This window comes from Miniopterus schreibersii (assembly GCF_964146895.1).
Source record: "Miniopterus schreibersii genome assembly, chromosome: 10".
NCBI lineage: Eukaryota > Metazoa > Chordata > Mammalia > Chiroptera > Miniopteridae > Miniopterus > Miniopterus schreibersii.
The window spans coordinates 22,555,020-22,578,610 of record NC_138110.1 but is presented as its reverse complement, the minus strand read 5'-3'; the positions used below and the strand labels follow the sequence as shown (position 1 = coordinate 22,578,610).

The 23,591-nt window shown below is 35.2% G+C and overlaps 1 protein-coding gene across 6 annotated transcripts in view; it reads right to left on the bottom strand.

The window, feature by feature from the left end:
• Nucleotides 1–23,591, bottom strand: part of PIAS2 (protein inhibitor of activated STAT 2) — a 73,921-nt gene that overhangs the window by 20,498 nt on the left and 29,832 nt on the right. For all 6 annotated transcript variants that reach the window (XM_081148427.1, XM_081148428.1, XM_081148431.1 and 3 more), the window contains 6 exons: nucleotides 13,619–13,669; nucleotides 13,403–13,493; nucleotides 9,734–9,868; nucleotides 7,446–7,551; nucleotides 5,599–5,672; nucleotides 3,439–3,599 (listed from right to left, as the gene is read on the bottom strand). In XM_081148427.1, coding sequence (XP_081004553.1) covers nucleotides 3,439–3,599; nucleotides 5,599–5,672; nucleotides 7,446–7,551; nucleotides 9,734–9,868; nucleotides 13,403–13,493; nucleotides 13,619–13,669 — 618 coding nt within the window. The remainder of the gene's footprint in view (nucleotides 1–3,438; nucleotides 3,600–5,598; nucleotides 5,673–7,445; nucleotides 7,552–9,733; nucleotides 9,869–13,402; nucleotides 13,494–13,618; nucleotides 13,670–23,591) is intronic.

Genomic DNA, 23,591 nt, shown 5'->3' with positions numbered 1-23,591 from the left:
TGGGCAATAAAAGAATTAAGTGACTTACTGAGTCATCTAAAAAATTAGTGGCTAAACAGAAACAGACACCTCATAACTAAGATTGCAGTAAAGAACAACCTTCAATACTACACATAAAATATACATAAGCAAACATAAAGGTTATTATACAAAAAATAACTTATAAGCTTATTGTCAAGGAAAAAGAATCATAGGGGTGGGGGACGGAAGAATAGAGATATAACTCTCAGTAAATTTAAGTAACTAAGCATACAAATTATGTTCTAAGACCAAAATAAAATAAAATTTGAAATCATCAGAAAAATACCTGGAAAATCCTTAAATATTTGAAAAAGTAAATGAAACAACCCATGAGACAAAGAAACATAAAAACAAATTAGCAAGTATTTTGACCATTTTTAGCAAGTATTTTTTTAGTATGAAAGTAAAAATATAATAAAATTTGTGAAATGTACCTAAAACAATACTTAGAGGAAAATTTATAGCACTAATCTTTAGGAGATTAGGAGAATGCAAATAAATAAGCTCAGCTTCTACCTAAACGAAACTAGAAAACAAAGAACAAATTAAAGTGAAAGTAAACAAGAAATGAGAAACAACAAACAAACAAAAACAAATGAAATAGAGAAAAACCTATGAAACCAAAAAGCTGGTACTTTAAGGTCAATAAAATTGACAAACTTACACTCAAGCTCACTTAAAAAGAAATACACACCCTGAGGAGCTCTATGTCTGTTAAAGAAATTGAATTTGTAGTTAAAAACTTTACCACAAAAAAAAAATTTCTGGCCCAAGCATCTTCACTAGGCAATTTACCAAATATCTGAGGACACATAACACCACCACTTCCCAACTTACTGTATAAGGCCAGCATTACTCTGATACTAAAACCAGACAAAGACATTAAAAGAAAACAGGACCAATATTCCTCATGAATTTAGCCAAACAAACCCAACAATAAATAAAAAGGATTAACAAATCATGGCCAACTGGGGTTTAACCTCAGAATGCACGGTTAGTTTAATATTTGAAAGCCAATCAACGTAAATCATAATGTTAACAGACTAGTCACAGTCAGTTCAAGATAGCAAGACAAAGACACAAAAGGCATCCAGATTAAAAAGAAGTAAAACTGTCTCTCTTCATAAATGTTACTGTAAAATAAAGTTACTAGAACTACAAAGTGAGTTTAGTAATGTTTCAAGATACGAGAGCAATATACTAAAATCAACTACATTTCTATGTAGTAGCAACAACCAGGTATTTAATAAGTACTTTGTTGAAGAAATTTATGAAGGAAAGCATGATGGAATGAAGAACTGCACAATTGAAAAGAAATAAAACAACAAAATCTTAAAAGTACCTGACTAAAAACAAGTAAATGTACATATAAAATCTCTGGGACTGTCTAAACACATGAAAGACAGAAATTCAAAATGAAAAGAAAGACCTGATGAAATAAAAATTCAAAGTTTCTGAATGGCACATATATCACAATAAATACAATTAGGCAAACTGGGAAAATATATTTGTACATGTGGACACAAAAATTTATAACCTCAAAATATAATGACCACTTATAGATCAGTAAGTAAAAGACGAACAAACACATTAAAAAATGGGGAGGAAAAGAAACATTAAGAAGCAATTCATAAAAGGTATTATAACAGCCAATGTATTGATGAAGAAATGTCTGATAATTCTTACAAGAAACAGAAATCAAAATAATAAGGTATCTTTTCACTAGAAAATTGGCAACAGCATTTAAAAAATAAAATTTAATATGGTATGACTGACTGGTTAAGAAGACTGAGGTAGCAAGTTTCTAATACACTACTGGCAGGAGAGTAAAATGACTTACTAGACGAGTAAAATACTTTACTACTTCCTACGAGGCATCTTAATAATCAATAGTAAATGCCTTAAAATTATATTTTCTCTTTGAGCATTTCAATTTCTAAGAACTTAAGGAAAATCCATAGACATACACAAAAAAGCTTCAAAAACGTTCATATCACAAGGCAACTTAAAACAGAAAAAGTAGAAGCAAACAATATGATCAATAATGGACAAAAATGTTTAAATGATTAGTAGTATACCCATATAATGGAATATGAAGTATTTAGGAAACATGTCCTAAAATATTAATGGGCAGAGGCATGACATATGCAACTTATTCTCAAATGGTTCAAAAGAATTCTGAAAACAGTAATAATCATCTTTCTTTCTTTCTACACACACACATGCATAGACCAAAACTGTGTATATAACTATGTATTAAGAGGGAACGTGATAAATATAATAGAATGTTAACAACTGATGTACCTCGGTCAAAGTTACATGGCAGGCTCTTTGTGCTATGGGTGCAACTTCTTTGTAAGTCAAAATTATTTCAAAATAAGTTAAAAAGATTTAAAAAGTTTATAATGAGAAAAGTGAAAGTCCCACTTGTTCTTCACTGTCTCATGCCTCTCTACTATATTTTCTTTTAAAACTTAAAAAAAAATTGTTGTACGCCTGGCGCGTGTAGCTCAATGGTTGAGAGTCAACCCATAACCTGGAGGTAACAGTTTGATTCCAGGTCAGGGCACATGTCCAGGTTGTGGGCTCAATCCCCAGTAGGGGGCGTGCAAGAGGCAGCCAATTGATCATTCTCATCACTGATGTTTCTCTTTCTCCCTCTCCCTCCCTATCCCTGAAATCAATAAAAAAAGCACTATTTTTTTAAAAAAATTGTTGTACAAGTATCTTTAAAGATCTAAGATACATTTCACTCTATATTGAGTGAAAATCAAATATACATGCAAGTCGTATGTAAAGCATGATTTCAATCTTACATTGATAACAAAAATCACCACCACAGGATGCAGTGCTAATGATTTTAATCTTTTCATTAACTGTATTTTCTAAATCTTATACTGGTGCACGGATGATATATGCAATTTTTAAAAAGTGTTATTCAAAAAACGGGTACCTCACTTATTGATAATTAGTTATCATTTTCCTTAATTCTGACCTATGGAATATAAGAGATAATGCTTAGGGTTTGGACTCCAGAGTCAGAAAAACCTGGGTGTGAATCCCAGTTTTGAACTTACCAGCTGCATATCACAATTCTATCTACCCTTTTGCGTGCTCCGCATTTCTGCATAAATCCTAGTTGCTCTTCAAGAAGTTCTAGGCAAGCAAAATGACATCACTAAGTGGACTTTCCCCTCTTTAGGACAGGCTATGAAATATGATCTTGGGCAGCAAGAAGAAAAGGAAACTATTCTCCCTCTTGCCCCTAACAGAAATCATAAAGATTAAAGGGCCACTAATCACAGTTTAAAAATAAGATTGAGTATTATAAAGCAGAAAACACATAAACATCTTGACTTTATGCTAGAGGAGAATTTATATGAGGCTGTAATGAATGGAGACAAAGCTAATATTTACCCATCTAAAATTAGACTTTCATAGGCAGCTTTTTTATCACACACGGGACAAATCCAGGTGGGCTTCTTCTCATTCATTTGCAGATAAAGGGCAGCATCAAAACACTGTAGATGTGTACAAGTCACTGCTCGGCATGGGATTGTCAGCCTCATCTTCCCTAACTACAGGCAAGAAAGAAAACACAGGAAAACATTTCAGAGAGGAAAACAAAGCCTCAAAGGAAATAGTCATAAAAGTCTGAAGAGGTCAAACAAGATCAAAATGAAAAGGAAATTCAAAACAGAATTTATTCCATCAAGACTGCTATATATTTTATCAGTATTCACTGACTGTCCTATAATTTTTAAAAAATCATTTCACTTTTTTAAAAAAGGGAACAAATTCACAGGTAGGAAAAGATCCATATACAACGAAAACATGTCTCCTTCTCTCCTGTTCCCCTATTTAGAGAACCACTGTTATCCATCTCTTATATGTCCTTTCATAGATATTCCATGCATAATCAAGTGTTTTAAAAAAATTTTCACAGGAATGGCAGTGTGCAATACATATAATTTTGAACCTTGTAACATAATATAACTTGGTGACTTTTTCACATATATCAGTACAAAAAAAACTACAATATGAAGATATCATAATTGATATAAAGTATATGATATGAAGGATCAAAATGTATGCCTGGCTTGCACAAAGCTTATGAATAGAGGAGGTCCTGGGTCCAAGCACATGCCTTCTAGGGCCTCTGCCACCACCTCGGGGCATTAACATCCTTCCCTGCTGGGACTACAGACTTCCCTCTGGGTTTGACAAGGAAAAGGTTCTCAATTTCTAAGCAATCCCAATGTCATGTAATTCTATTCCTTTTCAATAAAGGTAAGTTAAAGTTACTGATAATTTTAAAAAATAAAGCTACAGAAGAAAAATATCTGCAAATACCACTTTCCAGGATGGTAGAGAGATGGACTTATAATCAGGGTATTTCTATTTTAGCCCAATGTAGAATATGGTATATTATTAAGAGAACTGAAACGATGCCAGAAGACCAAAATTGCTATCCTTATTCTACTAGTTACTACTATGTGAGCTGGGTTAGCCAATCTTTCAGTCTCAGTTTCCTCATCTGCAAAATGAGAACAACTCCCATACAGGTTTGCTAAGGCAGCTAAATAAGGAGCACATAATAGGAACTTGACAAATTATTCCCTTCTCTTTCTCTCTGTCTGAAGCAAAAGTCGGTTTAGAGTTGTTCATAAGGAAAAAATACAATAATTAATTAATAATAATATAAGAATAAACTCTGTGTTTCACATACAACTGTAAACCTACTTTTTCCCCACCCTGTACATTTCTCACAATGGTGGCTAGTCACCAAATGCCCTCTAACTACATTACAAATTCCTGATTCCATATAAAGTCCCTCTCATATGGAAAGGTTCCCTGCAACAGTACTGATTTTAAAGAAGCCTTCGCCCACTACTCCTGACCTTTCCCATCTCTTCTCTGGCACTCCAATAGCATAATGATATGTGGTAAGTACAGTCTTCTGCTTTTTCATTTGAGTTGGTTCTCTCTCTCAAACTAGACTATTAACTTTCTGAAAACGTTTTATCGTCTTCAGTATTTTCTCCCACAATTAGCTCAGTACCAAGCACATAGGAGTATCTGAGTTGCTGACTGATTCTCCCCCATGGTCTCTATGTTAGGAGATATGAAGTAAAAATTATTGTGCAATTTAGAAGTACATTACAAATGAATTAAGACATCTCACACATTCTAACTCATTAAAGAAGAACCATTAATTAGCATTTACTAGGCCCTAGCAATTTTATTACAGTTTAGATTCTAATAAAAGGAGCAACTCTCTCTATAGGTTATTAGCTGTGTATTATCTACAGCATTAACTGTAACATTATTCTGAACCTAAAAGCTCTCTTCCCCTAGGATAAAATATCCTTTTAGGTCTCTTCTTGCTTAGTCACTGACTGAAGGTTTGCATTCTTTGGAATTACAATGCTTAATCATGAAGATTCCTGAGTGGGAAAACGACAAAAGTTCAGAATTTTATTATAATATATCATTCATTCCCACATTTACTTTTATAGGAAAATTAGTAATTTATAAAAAGTAAAACACCCCAGAATGTTTTGTTGCTTTACTTACAGGGCACATCAAGGATACTCGAAGGCTAGTTGTAGCAATTTCACTATCAGGATCTGCAGTAAGTTTTTCTTTAACTTTAAAAAGAAGGAAAAATAACAATAAAAAATTTTTAAATTAATTGTGACATATGAACATAATTATAGAAATATGTATCATCTTATTTAAAGTTTCTCAAACACTCTGAATAGGTCAAGAAACTACAAAAACAAAACAAACAAAATGTTAAGTAGTAACGTATTGAAAACACAATCATACTTTCATTAGGTTAAAGAATTGCAAACTTGCAAACTCTATATCACATGTCTAACTGAATTTTTTAAAGTAAAATTGCAGGTAAGAAGAGTTTCAAAAAAGAAAGCTGTTTAAGATTTAAGAACAAAACAATTAGGAAAGGTTGGAAAGCAGCAGTACTCTCAGCTTCAATGCTTTTCTAACACACATTCATGACTATTTTTATTAAGGAGTCTTGGTTGTTTCCAATAATTACTAACTTTGTAAACAGAAGGGTAAAATATTCTTATACTTTCTTTGACAACTGAAAATTAGTATGGGTATAGTAATGTGCCTGTGATTTCATTCACCAGGTAATGTATACAAATTATTGCATATAGAAGCTAATAAATATCTGCATCACATTCAGATGCCTAATTCTCAGCACCATAATAGGGAGGGAGAATGAGACTGGAACTAGAGACAGTGGAACTGGAGTGGGGCAAGAAAAATTAGGGAAGGGCTTCCCTGGCTTCCAGGTGTAGGTTAAGAAGATCAATAGTGTGCTGTTTAAGATGACAAATGGTTTAAGTTATAAGAAACAAAATACCATTTCAAAAGCCCAATTTGGTTCCCTTTTCAATCTATAGGTCCCTTTCTACTTTCAGGTTCATTCAGTGGTATGGGAAGTAATTGAGTGTAAAATATTCTCTTTCCCAGAAAAATGTCGTGTTCAATTAAATTTAGTTACTGACTACTTACAGTTTGGGTTAGACTTTTTTCTCTACCTATTATTATACATTAGCAAAGCAAAGTACACAGAGGTTGTTGGTTTGATTCCCAGTCAGGGAAGATGACTGGGTTGCAGGCTTGATCCCCACTAGGGGTTTAGGGGTTGTGTAGTAGGCAGCCGATCCATGTTTCTAACTCTCCCTCTCCCTTCCTCTCTCTCTAAAAAATCAATAAAAACATTTATTAAAAAGCAAAGTACAGCCCGGCCGGGCGTGGCTCAGCGGTTGAGCGTCGACCTAGGATCCAGGCGATCAGGGTTCGATTCCTGGTCAGGGCACATGCCCAGGTTGTGGACTCGATCAATGACTCATCATTGATGTTTCTCTCTCTCTCTCTCCCCCTCTCCTTTCCTCTCTCTGAAATCAGTAAAGATATATTTTAAAATAAAAATAATAATTTTAAAAAAGGCAAAGTACAAAATAAAACATCACAGAAGGCAAATATTGTTGGTGGATATCAGCCTTTCTTTAGCAAGAGCTTTTGATTATTTAAAATTTTTAAAAATGTACATTCTATTAAATACTGGAGGTTTTGAAAACTTGCATTCCTATTCTCAAGTCAATGTATCCATCAAAACTACCATGAACTTGATGTTTATTTAAATAAGTTTTCATGAGAAGGCCCAAAATCAGATTAGTTGGAATTTAAAATTGATCCTCTTGGGAGCAGATTCTAAGAGAAGAGTTTTTTCAATTTATAGGGCTGTGTTCTTGGAGTATTTTTAATTCAATATTCATTTTAGATTTCTAATAATTGTTCCTAAATTATTCCTACATTGATGTATATGTGAGGCTTTTTTTTCCATTAAAGCATCTCATATGCTCAATCTTACAAATATTACTTACTTAGTGCTCTGGAATGATCAGGGTTTCTAATACCTTTCATTTTTAATCTCTGTAATAACATGGCTGATGTGAGCTGTCGTACAAGATATACAGACATGGAGTAATTCTACAAAGAAAGATAATCTGTATTAAAGACAAGAGATAATAGTCTCTTTATTTACATAAAATACTTGTCTAAGAACCTCTGGTTTCTAAAAATGACATTCAAAATAACTTCCACAGGAAGGTCAATGGATGCTAAGGAAACAAAATCAGCTCCTTTAGGGAAGATAAAAGCTCAATCATATTAAAGGTATTTCTCAATCACTTACCATTTTAAAACATCCATGTGAACGATAACATAGCTTAGATCAGTGACTTTCGAACTGTGTGTCTAATCTAGCAAAACTGATACCTCAGGGAATAAAAATGTACCCTCCCATGCCGACTTCTAACTAGAATTTTTCTGTTTTTATGTATGGTCTCTCATAATATTTTCAATGAAAAATGAGCTCCACTGCAGAATGTTCAAACTCCAGCAGTCTGAAAACTTCAAATCCAGAATTCCAAAGTTTTGATTCTGGCAGAAAAGACCTCTTGCTTCATGGCCTTGAGCAATCATTTAAATGAACCCAAAATCAGCTTTCTACTGAACGAAAATGACAAATTAACTCCTGTTCTGAAATGGGCATTTTACTAGGAAAAGGGGAGCTACTGGAGTATGTAAGACACATGAAGAAATGATAAAATTTAAAAAGATAAGACCAGAATATAATAGCGTTATTCCCATAACTCTTAGATAACAGAAGAACCTTCATTCGCTATTTATAGAGCTCTAAAGGGATGAAATATAATTTTACCAAAATGTTAAAAATCTATTTTATCATTTCACTACATATATAAATTCAATCAATTCTACACTAAGAAAATACTTTCAGTAGTTGCAAAAGCAATTATTTTAATATTATTTTTAATGTCCCAAAACGGCCCTTTTAACTATGTGAATGAATACCCAATATAGTGTACAAATTTTAAGTCAATTAATCATTTAATTACAAAGAAAGAATATTATTCCCATTATGTGGTAAAAAGAAAAAAACTACCCGGTCTTCAATGTCTACAATCATTTATTCAAAAACCTGAAAGTTAGTAATCATTTCAAAAAGATATAGTGTTCTATTAAAATTCCTCTCACTAACCTTTCAGGCATTAATACTTGCTCATTTAACAATGCCCCTTATATTTGTGCACAACACTCACTCTCAAGATTTTACTTATCCTTTATAATACACAGGCCTCAGGGAATTAGGCAACTTTGCCAAAATCAAACAGTGGCCAACTTGAGGCCAAGCCAAGTTTTTCTGACTCCTCATCCACTGCTTTACCACTGACATTCAGTTCATGCAAATGAAAAATACTAGAAATCAGTATCCTATAATACTGATGTTATAGTAAAAATTCTGAAATGAGAGTTCAAGAGAACAATCATTAAAGAGAGAGTATTATCTTTATAGTCCAAAAATTAATACAAAAATATTCTGCTTTATGTCCAGCTCTGCAATTACGTTGGTAATAAAACCAAATAATCCTTGCTACAAACATATAACTCAATTCTCTATTCATAAAACAGAAAATAGTACCCCTTTTTTCTATGAAATAGCAACATTAAAGTTTATGTGCAGAAATTAACTGAAGTTTTTTGCCATTCTATTATTTCAGTTATATGAACAAAGAGTTCTAAAATGAAAATCCCTTGTACTAATCAGTATCTCATAACTGACATAATGCATTTTAAAACTAAGAATCAGCAGAAAGCCAGTTCATCAACCTAAAGTTATAGAGAAAATAATATAATTCTAAGTAAATGTTTTCAAGAGATGTCCACATTTTATCTGAAGTATCAGGTGCTTACGTAAGGGCTATTTCTCATTACAACATTGAGTACATTTAACTATTTTCCCCAAAACCAGATAAAGCTTCTTTGTTCCTCTTCAGAAATACAAAACATCACCCAAAGTTTCCAGTTTCTTAACATACTATTTCAACACAATTATGATTAAACCATTATCTCAAGAAATGTTGTAATTATACTTATTTCCATTACAGGAAAATAAACAGATGATACTCAGGAAACCTTAAAAGTTTTTAACCGTAAAAATCTCCACACCTCCACCCTAAACTGAAAATCACTGCTTTTTAGAGATTATAATCAGAAAACGGAACAAGCTGGAGCTAGTAGTCTAAGAAAAAACAAAATAAATCAACTCCTAGTGGGATTACTTTTATGGTGTCCAGGAGAGAATCTTTACCTTTCCAATTTCTGATGCCCAAGAAATGGAAATCTGGTTTGGCACAGCTGAAGACAACCTAACTAAAGATGTAATATTCAAAGGGCGTCCAGGACGCTTCTGTTCAATCCCATTTTTAGGTGGTGGTGCGTAGCCCTATGACCATAAGAAAGAAATTAAATTAACTTCTCTGTAGGCATTAAACATTTTCTCCAAGATAGATAGATATAGGATCTTGCCTAATTTCAGTTACACTTATTTTTATTTTATACTGGAAATCACATAGCCCTCACCCTAAGGTCTCCAACGTGAAAGAGGAAAATGACCTTTTTTAAAAGTATAAAATATTTCACAAGTACAGAAAACTATCCTGCACCCCCAAAAAAATCCACATTCTACCATTAAAATTAAAAATGCTGACATCTTGCTAACAATTAAAAATTCTAAGCTGCCACATTATGAATCTTTTTTCTCTTTACAAACAATAAAGTTGCACCTCTTTGTATTGCTTCATCTTAGGAGCTCCCATTCAAAATGCACTGGGAGCCCTAGCCAGTTGCTCAGTGGTTAGAGTGTTAGCCTGAGGACTAAAGGGCCCCGGGTTCGATTTCAGCTAAGGGCATGTATCTCGGTTGCCAGTCCCAGTGGTCAGGGTGTGTGCAGGAGGCAACCAATCAATGTCTCTCTCTCTCTCTTCCTTCTAACTCTGTCTGAAAAGCAATGGAAAAAAAATATCCTCGGGTAAGGATTTAAAAAAAAAAAAAGAACAAAATGCATTGGGAAACAGGGAAAATAAGCTTTGGGAATTTAAAAAAAGAACAAATTAATGAATTTCAAAGGAATTATTAATATCTTGTTGAGTGATAATTGGTAGTAAATTAACGATATATTAAATTAACTTGATAGCTATAATAATACTGCTATTTATGCTTTATTCCACTTTCCTAGTCATTAAGTATTTGTTTTAAATAGCAAATGTACTCATTTTTTATTTAGAGTATATCCAATTTTCAATTACCACAGAATTTTTTTTTTTAGTATGTTTTTACTGACTTTAGACAGAGAGGAAGGGAGAGGGAGAGGGAGGGGGAGGGGGAGGGGGAGGGGGGAGAGAGAGGGGGGGGAGAGAGAGAGAGAGAGAGAGAGAGAGAAATATCGATGTGAGAGCAAAACATCAATGGGTTGCCTCCTGCGTGGCCCCTACTGGGGACCGAGCCCACAACCTAGGCATGTGCCCTGACTGGGAATCGAACCAGTGACCTTTCGGTGCATAGGATGATACTCAATCAACTAAGCCACATCAGCCAGGGATCGTAGAACTTTTCAAAACCAAAATAATATATTTTTTAGAAAATTAAAAATTCTAAGCTGCGAAAATATCTATGTATTGAAAAGTAGGTATCATCTTTTACTAAATAAGATGTCATTCATGTAATTTAACTATGCACCAGTGAGAATGAAAAAACACTAAGTTAATGATATAAAACGAGTGTATCATTATTTATTTCTGCATGTATAGCAAGGAGATATAAGCAAAATGAATTGGCTAACATATTCCTTTTAGATAAGAATCTCCTGAATTACTTTTCACTCAGTCATCAGTAGATATGTTTTCCACATAATACTTTCCAATATGCCACCATGAGCTCTAGAGATAAAAGTATTCTATATATTTATTTTATTTCAATATAAAACTATACTCTTCCTCCACTAACATCTCTTAGATTTCCTTGCAAGTTATTGACACCCTTACATTAACTGCATGTGTTAATGCTGATACTCTGGATCTTATGAGAACATATCAATCAATGGTTTTCAGACAACACCCTGGATTCACGGACCTTCTTCAAAATGTACTTAAATCACTTGTTGACTGAGAAACCGAGGAAGTACAGCTAAACAGTCACACCGTGGAAGTAACATCAAGGTTTTACAAGTACAGGTAATGACAATACATTATAGCTGCCACCTGGTCATCAGCAACTATAAGACAACTCCAGATCTTAGAAATGTTAAAAATATGCATCTTAGGAAAAAGTTAATACCCTCTTGGTAGTATTACACAGCAGAGCTAAGGAACACATTCTATCACAAGTAGGGAACATCTTTCAATGCTTCATAGGAGGTAGGACAGTAATTAGTAAGCGGGAATTCACACGATTACTTGTAATCTACAACTTGCAACAAGACCTTGGAAATCATTAAAAGGAGTTTGTGCCGGGGAGTATTAGACAAAGAAAAGAACTTCCATTATAATATGGAGAAGGGAAATGTGTGTGTATGTGTGTGGAGGAGGGTTATGCTCATCTAAGGTTGTTCAAGTAAAATAAAGCAAACACACCCATAGAGAAAAGACTCTGGGAAATGGTTCAATGAGCAACAAACATGTGGAATATCAACGCCAATGTCTGGGTAAATTTGAATGAAACCTTTGTTTTGCCTGTATTTGGCCTGGAAGATAATTCTGTCTTCTGGTACATCCACTAGTAGGTTAACCAAATAAAAACAATGGCACAGGGTCTACCAAGATGAACTAGCTAAACAGTGAACTCTGTAAATTAGACTTTGAGACACCAAACAACAATGTTTTAAGTTAGTCTGACAGAGAAAGAGAGCAATAATAGGAGGTAGGAGAATAATAATAATAACTATAAGAATGAAGTGTTAGCAAATTCAAAATCAAGTATGGCACTACTATTCTTAATCACCTCAAGTATTTTAAACCGATTCTCTACCCCACTTGACTCGTTTGATTTCATAGGTAATTCTGAGTTATCTGTTAACATGTATTCTGCCTCTGGTCATCAGCATTACCTCCATTCAACATCCATTACCTAGTTATTAAGAACAGAATATAGTTGAAATTTATAAAATACAAATATTTAACCTTCATATATTTCTAACAGTTTTCCATATCTTAAGCAAAAGTAAAACGACGTTCATTTGACAGGGGACCTCTGGAGAAAATCTAAAAGCTTCCTAACTAAAGGATGCTGATGAGCCAGTGTAAAATTTTGTTTTAGTCCCAATCTAACATTTCAATAAAAGATATACTCAAACAACCTTTTCTGTTACATGCTAGGATGACATTCTACCTTACTTGTAATTCTGACAAAAGTTGAGTGCCGTTCCTTTAGCATTTCCTAATTATTACTACTTTAATACTACCAACACAGATTTACTTTTTTACTTTGTATTATAAATTTTTTCATATACAAAAGTAGAGAAAACAATAAGTGCCCACCAACCAGCTTCAATAATTATCAACATATTGCTAATTGTGCTTTGTTTGCTTCTGGCACCATCAGCCCACGCCAAAATACACAACTCACACATACCTACATTTGCTTTCGCCCCTGAGTATTAAAATGCAAATTCTAGATATGCCATTTGACCCACAGATACTTTTATATGCATCTTTATCAAGACCTTAAAAAACAGTATCACAACCTTACAAAATTAACCATAATTTTAAAAACTTGTCTAATATAAAGCTTATATTCAAATTTCCCAACTGCCTCAAAGATGTATTTTATCTTTTTATTATTGAAAATTTCAAACATATACAGAAAGAAAGAGAGAAAAAAGGATAATGAACTCCCATATACCCATCATCCAATCAATAATTTATTTACTCATAACTAGTCTTTACCTACTCTACCCCACCTCCTGGTAAATAAAACAACTTACAGGCAAAGGAAAAAGCTTCCCATTTACTTTTATACATAGACTATTGGGATAGTTATCTTCTTGAGGGCAACTTGTCTCTGCCAAGCAAAGTCTGCATTAAAGAAGAAAAAGAAATCATTCTTAATAATAATTAAGAACATACGTATTTTCAAATTCATGACTATATGGCACATAGTTAGCAAGTGTTATTGAAGTAAAAGTAAATTTAAAACTCGCCTCAGCTGAACTTGGACTGTATAATCTCTCCTACCACCTGGTAAAAAATCCCTGTTGAAAAGAGAAAGAAATTGGGTTAAGAAAGAATGAGAATTCACATTCTCATCAGAAAAAAATATCATTAGTATTTTTATTCTTATTCCTTAAAAGATGAACACTAGCCTACCAATAGCATAAGCCTCAATCAAAACACTGTAGTGATGATAACTCATTTACTTGACATTTAATCATGTCTTTATGGTAATTTTAGGGTATTTTCACTTCACAGGATCTTCTGCAATGCAATATGTATTTCAATAAGCAACAGAATTGGTTAACATAAAAAGGAGCACCGTAGGTTCTGAAAGAGGTTAATAAATTAATTTTGCTTCTAGTGGTTCTTAATCTTGGCTGAGAATTCTAATCACTTCCTAAATTTTTTTAATATAAAGGCCCATTCACCAGATATTCTTGTTAGTCTGGAGTACAGTCTGAGAATTACTAATTTTTACAGCTACTCAGGTGACTCTGGTATAGAACCAGGATAAAGAACTGGTGTCTAGAGTCTCAATATCTCTATAGCAAAGATTTTCAACCTGTGTGCTGCAAGAATTTTTAAAACATACAATACCTGACTGCTTAGTCAGGGGCACTGACTTTTTTTCCCTTAAACTGTCAAATAAAAAAAATGACAACAGCCAACACAACAACAGCCATACAGTGTAAATGTCCTGTCTTGAACCATAAATATATAGGTCATATAATAGAGTTGCATTTTATTGGTCACATCACATAATAAGGTTGCATCTAATTGGTTAATTATTGGGTACCAGAAATCCTTATATACAAGTATGGGCACCTGATTTTTTAAAAAGTCACTTTGGAGCAAAAAGGGTCGGTAATTACTATATATTATTTTTTTTTGGTAAATCAAAATTACACCTGTTTTTGGTCAGATTGGCAAAAAGTACATTTTTTGGTGTGCTGCAGAATTTTGGTAATTAGTTAATGTGTGCCATGAGATGATAAAGGTTGAAAATCACTGCTTTATACCATGGCAACTTCATAATTATGTATCCATTAAGGACATAGAACCTCTTAGAATTTCTAGATGAGAACCTAATAGGAGCCCATATAAAATATCTTTGGCACTGAAACCTTCCAAATCCTTGCCACTGAAAATGTAATCCACAATGAAGCAGCATTATCATTTGGGAGCTTGTTAGAAATACAGAATCCTAGGCCCCAGCCCAGACCTACAAAATTAGAATCTGCATTTTAACAAGATCCCCAAGTGGCATGTATGAACAATTTAAGAAGTATTGTCCTTAGCCATTATCATAAATCTTGGACTTTGTCAGAGAGGATACCATTAGAGATTAGTCGTTTCTTCAGAGTACATTGAGCCCTCATTTTGCTCTAACTGGGCCATTCTTCTCACTGTTTCCAATTCTCTATATTCACTGGAAAGCAGGAAAGCACAACAGGGACCAGCTTGAGTTCTACAGTCCCACACTTGGGCAAATTACATAAACCTCTCTGTGCCTCAGTTTTTACATCTGTTAAAGATGGAAAATACTGCACCTATCTCATGAAGTTGTGATGATTAAATGTGTTAATAATACATGTAAAAGACTTGAATATAAGAAGTGCTCAACATGTGTGAGCAGCTGGCTACTATTATTGTGAACTCTGCTTTCACCATTTCCCTTGCAGTGGTAGCCTCCACCCTTCTCAAATGTCTCCTTAAAACATCCCAACATCCTAGACAACACAGACTTCTTCAATACTCTAGACAACACAGACCTCTTATGAGTAACCCATTATCATTCCACTCATTCAAATCAAGAAACATTTCAGTCTAGGTGCTGGAGCTTCAAAGGTAAATAAGACATTTTTGTTTCTGTTCTCAAAAGTCTTATATGATAGTAACAGATATACACAACTTAAATAAAATGTGCTAAGTTTTATAGTACATTATGAAAAATAAGTGCTATAGAAAACAGAGAAATTTAATTGTCCCAAAGTTCAAAGCAGTTATCAAAATTAGTCCAATCAAATCAGAAAACAAGGTTTGGACAGCAGTGGTTCTGCCATTTCTACTTAGACACACACTTTCATCAGTAACAAATGGCTTCAGTAGTTCAGTGAGCCTAATCAAAAGTAAAGGGTAAAGGATCAACCAGAACTACACAGCAGAATCCTATTAAGTTGGGGAACATAATTTGAAAAAAGAGAAATAACAAAAGATGAACCTAGGAGAGAGAAATGGAAGGATGTTATAAAAGGTTTTTAATAGCTCACTAAGAATTTATACTTTGTTCCATTTAAGAGAAATTAACATAAACTGGGAAATGCAATGTGCTAATTATCTTAACAAACACTATGAGTAATGACTAAACATCTTCTGATATTCATTTTCTGCCAGTTTCACAGTTGTGGGAACTTTCACATGCTGATCTCATTTACCAGACATAAAATAGGCATTTACTATATGCCAGGCACTGTGACAGGCTTTGGGAATAGAAAAATGAGTAAGAGATGTTGCTTTCATTAAGAAGCTTGTAAATGCATGGAGTCAAATAAATACAATGATGTTTTCATAGAATACAGTGCACAGTACAGTGAGAAACAAAGGCTGTGTTTGGGGAAACCTGGAAAGGTCTCACAGAAGAGGTAAGACTGGAACTGGCCCTTAAAGAGTACGGAGGAAAAGGACACACACACAGCTGTGAAACCCTAGCTGGAGTACAGGCTGCTAGGGAAGGGGGACGGGACATGAGATGGTCAAGATGAACAGAGCAAGACGTTGAAGAGACTGCCAGGTAATGGAGTGTGGACTTCATAAGGTATCACTACGGGGTTTTTAAGCACAAAAGAAAGAACCAAATGGGCTTTAGAAAAATCACATGGTCAGCTGGAAGAGTTATGAGACCATTACAACTGTACAGGCAAAAGATGAGGGCTTGAAAGCTCATAAACATCACTGAATGATATTAGGTATAGAAAAAACATGACTCAGTAACTGACCAGACATAAGAAGGTAGGATAAGAAAGGGAGCATCTAGGAGCTTTAGGCTTTGGAACAGTGCAACTGGATAGACGGTGATGCTCTAAAAGGTAGAGCAAGTTATGGCATTCAATAACTTGTGTGAGGTGGTGATTATTTCTCCAGTTTTACATACTGGGTAAATAAATTCCATAGGCTTTATAGCTTACCCAGGGGCATACAGACCTAAGTGGTTGACCAAGAATTCATATTCCAGTTAGTATTACTCTAAAGACCACGCCAGCTACCTCAAAGGTAGAGTTGCGTAAAGTTTTAAATTTTGTTGTGTTTCAAATAAAAATCAGTGTAGTGTAGCAAACTGACGTATGTGGAAGATGAAGTGTGAGATACAAAGAGGCCTCTGTCCAGGCAGATCCCATGCCGTTAATGAAATAGGCAATAGGAAGAAATATACCAAGCAAACATCTCCTTGAGGCCAGTTTATTTTTCAACTTTGCATCCCTAATGCCTGGAACATTGTCTGAACCATAGCAGTCTGTAAATCAATATATGTTGTGAGACTACATAAGTAAATGAAAGAACAAAAGAAAAACAAGCAGGTTTGGGAAGAAAGCAAGCTGAATTCTGGATGTGCTGTGTTTGATGTGCCCATGGGTAATCAAAGTAGAGAGAGAGAAAGGTCTCCAGAGGGAAATGTTGGTGATTTTGTAGCCACCAATATAAAAATAACAATGCACATTCATGGATAAAATCAGAGTAATGAAAAAAGAATCACAAACCGATTCCTGGAAACATCAAAGAGAAGTCAGTGTGAGAGACAGACACCATGATTAGAGGCAACAGTACCCAATGGAAGGGGGAGTGCTGAAACCATGAACAAAGCTGAACTCAATAATAAATCTTCACGATGTAATAAAGAGAACATACCAAACTTGAATGTATTCAAGCTTCTTATTTAGACCTTACTATCATTAGAGGCAAAGAGGAGAAGCTGGATACACAGCAATAGTTCTCAAATTTGCTGCACACTGCAAACACCTGGGGAGCTTTAAAAACTACTACTGGCCCTGGCTGGCATGGCTCAGTTGGCTGGAGCATTGTCCCATACACCTAAAGGTTACGGGTTCGAATCCCAGTCAGGGCACATACCTAGGTTGCAGGTTTCATCCCCAGTTGGGGCGCATACGGAAGACAACCATTTGATGTCACACTGATGTTTCTCTTTCTCACTCTCCCTCCCTCTCTCTCTAAAAAAATCAATGAGAACATACCTCAGGTGAGGATTAAAACAAAAAAATAAAAAACTACTACTATTTGGGTTCTATTCTCAGAGATTCTAATTTAATTGGTATGAATAAAGCCTGGGTATCTTGAGTCTTAAAAGCTCCCCAGTTGAGCCCAGCCGGGCGTGGCTCAGCAGTTGAGCGTCGACCTAAGATCCAGGCAATCAGGGTTTGATTCCCGGTCAGGGCACATGCCCGGGTTGCAGGCTTGATCCCCAGTCCAGGGTGTGCAGTAGGCAGCCTATCAATGACTCTCTCATCATTGATGTTTCTATCTCTCTCCTTTCCTCTCTCTGAAATCAATAAAGATATATTTAAAACAAATTTTTTTAAAAAAAGCTCCCCAGTTGATTCTAACACACAGCAACAGCCCTAGAACCACAGCCCTAGCCGTTTTGCTCAGTGGTGATAGAGTCAGCCCGTGGACTGAGGGGCCCCAAGTGCTATTCCAGTCAAGGGCACATATCTCAGTTGCAGGCTCGATCCCCAGCCCCGGTCAGGGCACATACGGGAGGCAACCAATCAATGTGTGTGTCTCTCACACTGATGTTTCTCTCTCTCTCTCTCTTCCCCCTACACTCTCTCTGAACAGCAATGGAAAAAGTATCCTCCGGTGAGGATTAAAAAAAAAAAAGTTGAGAACCACAGGAATAGAAGTTAAATGACCACAAGAAGCACAGTCATCCAAATCCAGAATCTGTAATATGCTACAGAGTCAAATGAACCAGTTTTGTTTTGTTTTAATTGTAAGAACGTGGTAGGAAATATTATAAGAGAGGAACCAGAGCTCCTTGGAGAAGTGATCAATTTCAGAACTGGGGCAGAGAAATTACAAGATGAGCCTGGGACATCTTTGTTATGCCAAAAAGTAAAGTAGTGGTCCGAAATGGATGGAGACATAGCAAAAAAACAGAGGTACCAACCTGAAAGAATGTCTAATGGCCAAAGGCAGAAGAGTTTGAACAACAACATAAATTACTATAGCACTGAATTATAACCCCTAAAGTACCCAAGAGCTCACAAAAATACAAGTAAATAATAGGGGGAAAGGGGCTGCTCTTCCATAAAAAAGAATAACTCCAATGTGAAAAAGAATAAGGACAATAGGAAATCACACCATTGAAACACAAAGAGTGTTTATGAAGAAGTAACTGCTAAAGGCAATATCCACACGTGAATGCTTAAACTGGTGAGCAAAAATCTGAGGAGAAACAATATGTTCCTAATCTCAAAATATCTCCCCCAAGACATTTTTAATAACAAAGGGGAAAACAGCAACATTACAGTGCAAAAATCTGGTAAACAATACCTTATCCAAGTGACCAAGGTTAACATTACCAAAAATAAGATGTATTAATATTATGTAGCCCCAGATATGACACACTGAGAAGGGACTATAACTTGGGGTATTCTTGCCAAAAATTCCGAATCTCAATCTAATCACGACAAAACATCAGACAAACATAAATTGAGGGACATCCTACAAATCCTGACTGGCACTCTTCAAAAGTATCAACAGTTACAGAAAACAAGGAAAAACTAAGAAGCTGCCACAGACTGAGAGAGACTAAAATGACACAATTAAATGTGATTTGGAATCTTGGGTTGAATCCAGGAACAGAAATTCAATAGCAGAAAAACTGGTAAAATCTGAATAAAGTCTGTAATTTAGTTAACAGTACGGTACCCAGGTTAATTTCTTGGTTTTGATCATTACAGTATGATTATGCAAGATGTTAAACCTTGCTGGCCAGCTATTTCAAGACAGAACTCGTCGGTGCTGCCAGCTACTTTTCCACACTTGAATAGTTGTGACCGGTCAGCAAGGTATTAACATTAAGGGAAGCTGGGTGAAGAGAATATCTGTAATTTTTACAACTTTTCTGTAAATCCATAATTACTTCAAAGTAAAAATAATCTTAGGGCCCAGCCAGCGTGGCTCAGTAGTTGAGCCTCGACCTATGAACCGCAGGTCACAATTCAATTCCGAGTCAGGGCACATCCCTCAGTTATGGGCTCCATCCCCAACAGGGGGTACACAAGAGGCAGCCAATCAATGACTTTCTCATCATTGATGTTTCTCTCTCGCTCCCTCTCCCTTCTCTCTGAAATCAATAAAAACATATTTTAAAAAAAACAGAAAATAATCTTAGGAGTAACACATGGGCTAGACATCAGGGTTTTTTTTATTTGTTTTTTAATCCTCACCACAGGATATTTTTTCCACTAACTTCTAGAATTGGGGGGAGGGGGGTCATAGTGACAGAGACACATCAACTGGCTACCTCCTACATGCCCCCCACCAGGAACAGGGAGCCTGCAGCTGAAGTACGTGCCCTTGACTGGGAATTAAACCCGTGAATCTTTGGTCCGTGCGTGGACTGACACACTAACCACTAAGTCAAACTGGCCAGGGCTAGACATTATTTTATATTAAGGAATTATTAATGTTTAGTGTGACTGTGATAAAAATTAATCAGAGATGCATTCTGAGGTATTTCTGGGTGAAATTATATGATGCCTGTTACTTGTTTTAAAATATTTCAGGGGAAAATGTGGAGGAGAGGTCACATACAGACTACCAAAATGTTGGTAATTATTGAAGCATGGTAATGGGTACCAAACTTTTACTTACACTTAGGAAGAAGGAGATGTTTTACCATTTGATTAGACTCTGAAAAGACTGGGGTTTATCTGTACATGTGTGTGTGTGTGTTTTATTTTGTTTTCTTTGGAGGGAGAATTATAAATAGCCTTACTTTTATTGTTAATTAGAAAAAATTGGGGGTGGTTAAAATATACATTAAAATATTTATCATGTTAACCACTTTAAAGCGTACAGTTCTGTGGCATTAAGTACATTCACATTATTGTGCAACCATCACTATCACACACCTCTAGAGCATGATTAAACCTGTAAGTTGAAATTAATTAAATTTTAGTCATTCATTTCTTGTTTAATACATTCATAGTTCAAACTTCAAAATTTTATTTAGAGGAAATAGAGGAAGATATAAACAAATGGAAAAATATACCATGTTCATGGATTGGAAGAATTAACATCATTAAAATGTCCATATTACCCAAAACAATCTAAAAATTCAATGTAATCCCTATTAAGATACCAATAGCATATTTCACAGATCTAGAAAAAAACACTTCAAAAATTTATCTGGAACCAAAAAACACCCCGAATAGCCACGGCAATCTTGAGAAAGAAGAACAAAGTTGGAGGGATCACAATACCAGATATCAAGTTATACTACAAAGCCACTGTAATCAGAATAGCCTGGTACCAGCACAAGAACAGACATATAGATCAGTGGAACAGAACAGAGAACCCAGAAATTGACCCATGCCATTATTAATTAATATTTGACAAAGGAGGCAAGAACATACAATGGAGTAAAGACAGTCTTTTCAATAAATGGTGTTGGAAAAATTGGAGAGATACATGCAAAAAAATGAAACTGGACCACCAACTTACACCATACACAAAAGTAAATTCAAAATAGATAAAAGACTTAAAAGTAAGGCATGAAACCATAAAAATCCTAGAGGAAAACATAGGCAGTAAAATCTCAGATATCTGTCATAGCAATATGTTTGCTGATACATCTCCTAGGGCAAGAGAAACTAAGGAGAAAATAAACAATTGGGACTGCATCAAAATAAAAAGCTTCTGCACAGCAAAGGAAACCATCAACAAAATGAAAAGGGAGCCCACTGTATGGGAGAATATATTTGCCAATGACTCATCAGATAAAGGGTTAATATCCAAAATATATAAGGCACTTATACAGCTTAACAAAAGGAAGACAAACAATCCTATTAAAAAATGGGCAATGAACCTAAATAGACACTTCTCCAAAGAGGACATACAAATGGCTAAGAGACATATGAAAAAATGCTCAACGTCACTAATCATCAGAGAGATGCAAATTAAAACCACAATGAGGTATCACTTCACACCTGTCAGAATGGCTACCATCAACAAGTCAACGAACTACAAGTGCTGGGGAGGGTGTGGAGAAAAGGGCACCCTAGTACCCTGCTGGCTGGTGCAGCCACTGCAGAAAGCAGTATGGAGTTTCCTCGAAAGATTAAAACTTGACCTGCCTTTTGACCTAGTGATCCCACTTCTGGGAATATATCCTAAAGAACCCCAAACACAATCACAAAGAGCTTATGCACCCCTATATTCATAGCAGCGCAATTCACACTAGCTAAGATTTGGAAACAGCCCAAGTGCCCATCAGTAGATGAGTGGATAAAAAAGCTGTGGCACATTTATACCATGGAGTACTATGCGGCTGTGAAGAGGAAGGACCTTTTGGCCTTTGGCATAGTATGGAGGGAACTAGAGAGTATTATGCTAAGTGAAATAAGCTAGTCAGAGAAGGACAAGTACCAAATGATCTCACTTATATGTGGAATATAATAAACAAAATAAACTGGTGAACAAAGTGGATCCAGTAACATAGAAGCTTGGAACAAACTAAGGGATCTCAGAGGGACAGCAGGAAGGGGGGTGTGGGTGGGGAGAGATTAATTGGGGAACTTGTATGTTTATAGGCATGGCTCACAGATGGGGACATTGGTGTGGGGAGGGCCTGGGGGTGGGATGGTTGTGGGGTGGAAGGGATCAGCGGGGTTAAAAGGGGACATCTGTAATGGTCTCAACAATAAAGAAACATTAAAAATAAATAAATAAATAATCTTGAAGTCTATAACTTTATATCTACTTTTTCTAAATAATCTCCTTCCATCAAAGGCCCCCCAACACACTAGTGAAGCTTTCCCAGACCATCAAGGTTAAAAGTAAACTCCTCCTCCTAGAAATCAGCTCTCACTTGTCCTTACTGAATTGGTTCTTTTCATATGACACCTCACAATGCCAAGGATCATTCTTTGTATATAAGCTGGTTCACCAACAAGACTATAAGCAATTTGTAGAAAGGGGTCATATACCATATAATACAGTGTTTTGTACCTAATAAAACATTTAGTAAATGCTAATCTCAAGCAAGGGATTATCCCTAAATAACAAACAAAACTTAAGGTTAATGATATGGTTTTTAATATAAATTATAATGTTTAATTTATTCTATTTATTTCTTTGTTAGCTGGTTACTATCCCCAAGATTGAAAGTACTTCCAATTCACACAAACTCACTCAATACCTTGCCCCTGATGAACGTGGACTACATTAAGCTACATTAATTTGACTTCTTTGGTAATTACCTCCTTTAAATCGTCTCTCTTTTTCTGAACCCCATATTATCTGGATATTGGATTTTTTGGAATAGTCCCTCTACTATGCTCAGAATGGTCCCAGTTGATGTTCTTATCCCAGAAAAATTATTAATAATGTCTATTTTCACTCTAAAATGCCTGTTTGGATGAAAAAGTAGATGATCATCCTGTCTTTGGGCTATCACATATTCTTTTTTATGTTGCTATATTTGGAATAAATTTTTCATTAAAAAAAATATTGCCAAATGTGACAAAAAGTAATTCAAAAGATACTCTGGGGTTTTACTCAAAGTTTAAACTTTTTTTCTAGTACAGAGTATTTATTAAGTATTTGGGCAACTTAGTCAAAGTATATACCACATTTACTTAAAAAGAAATAGTCCAACTGTCATGGACTGAATTGTATCATCCCAAAATTCATATTGAAGCCCTAACCCTTAATGTG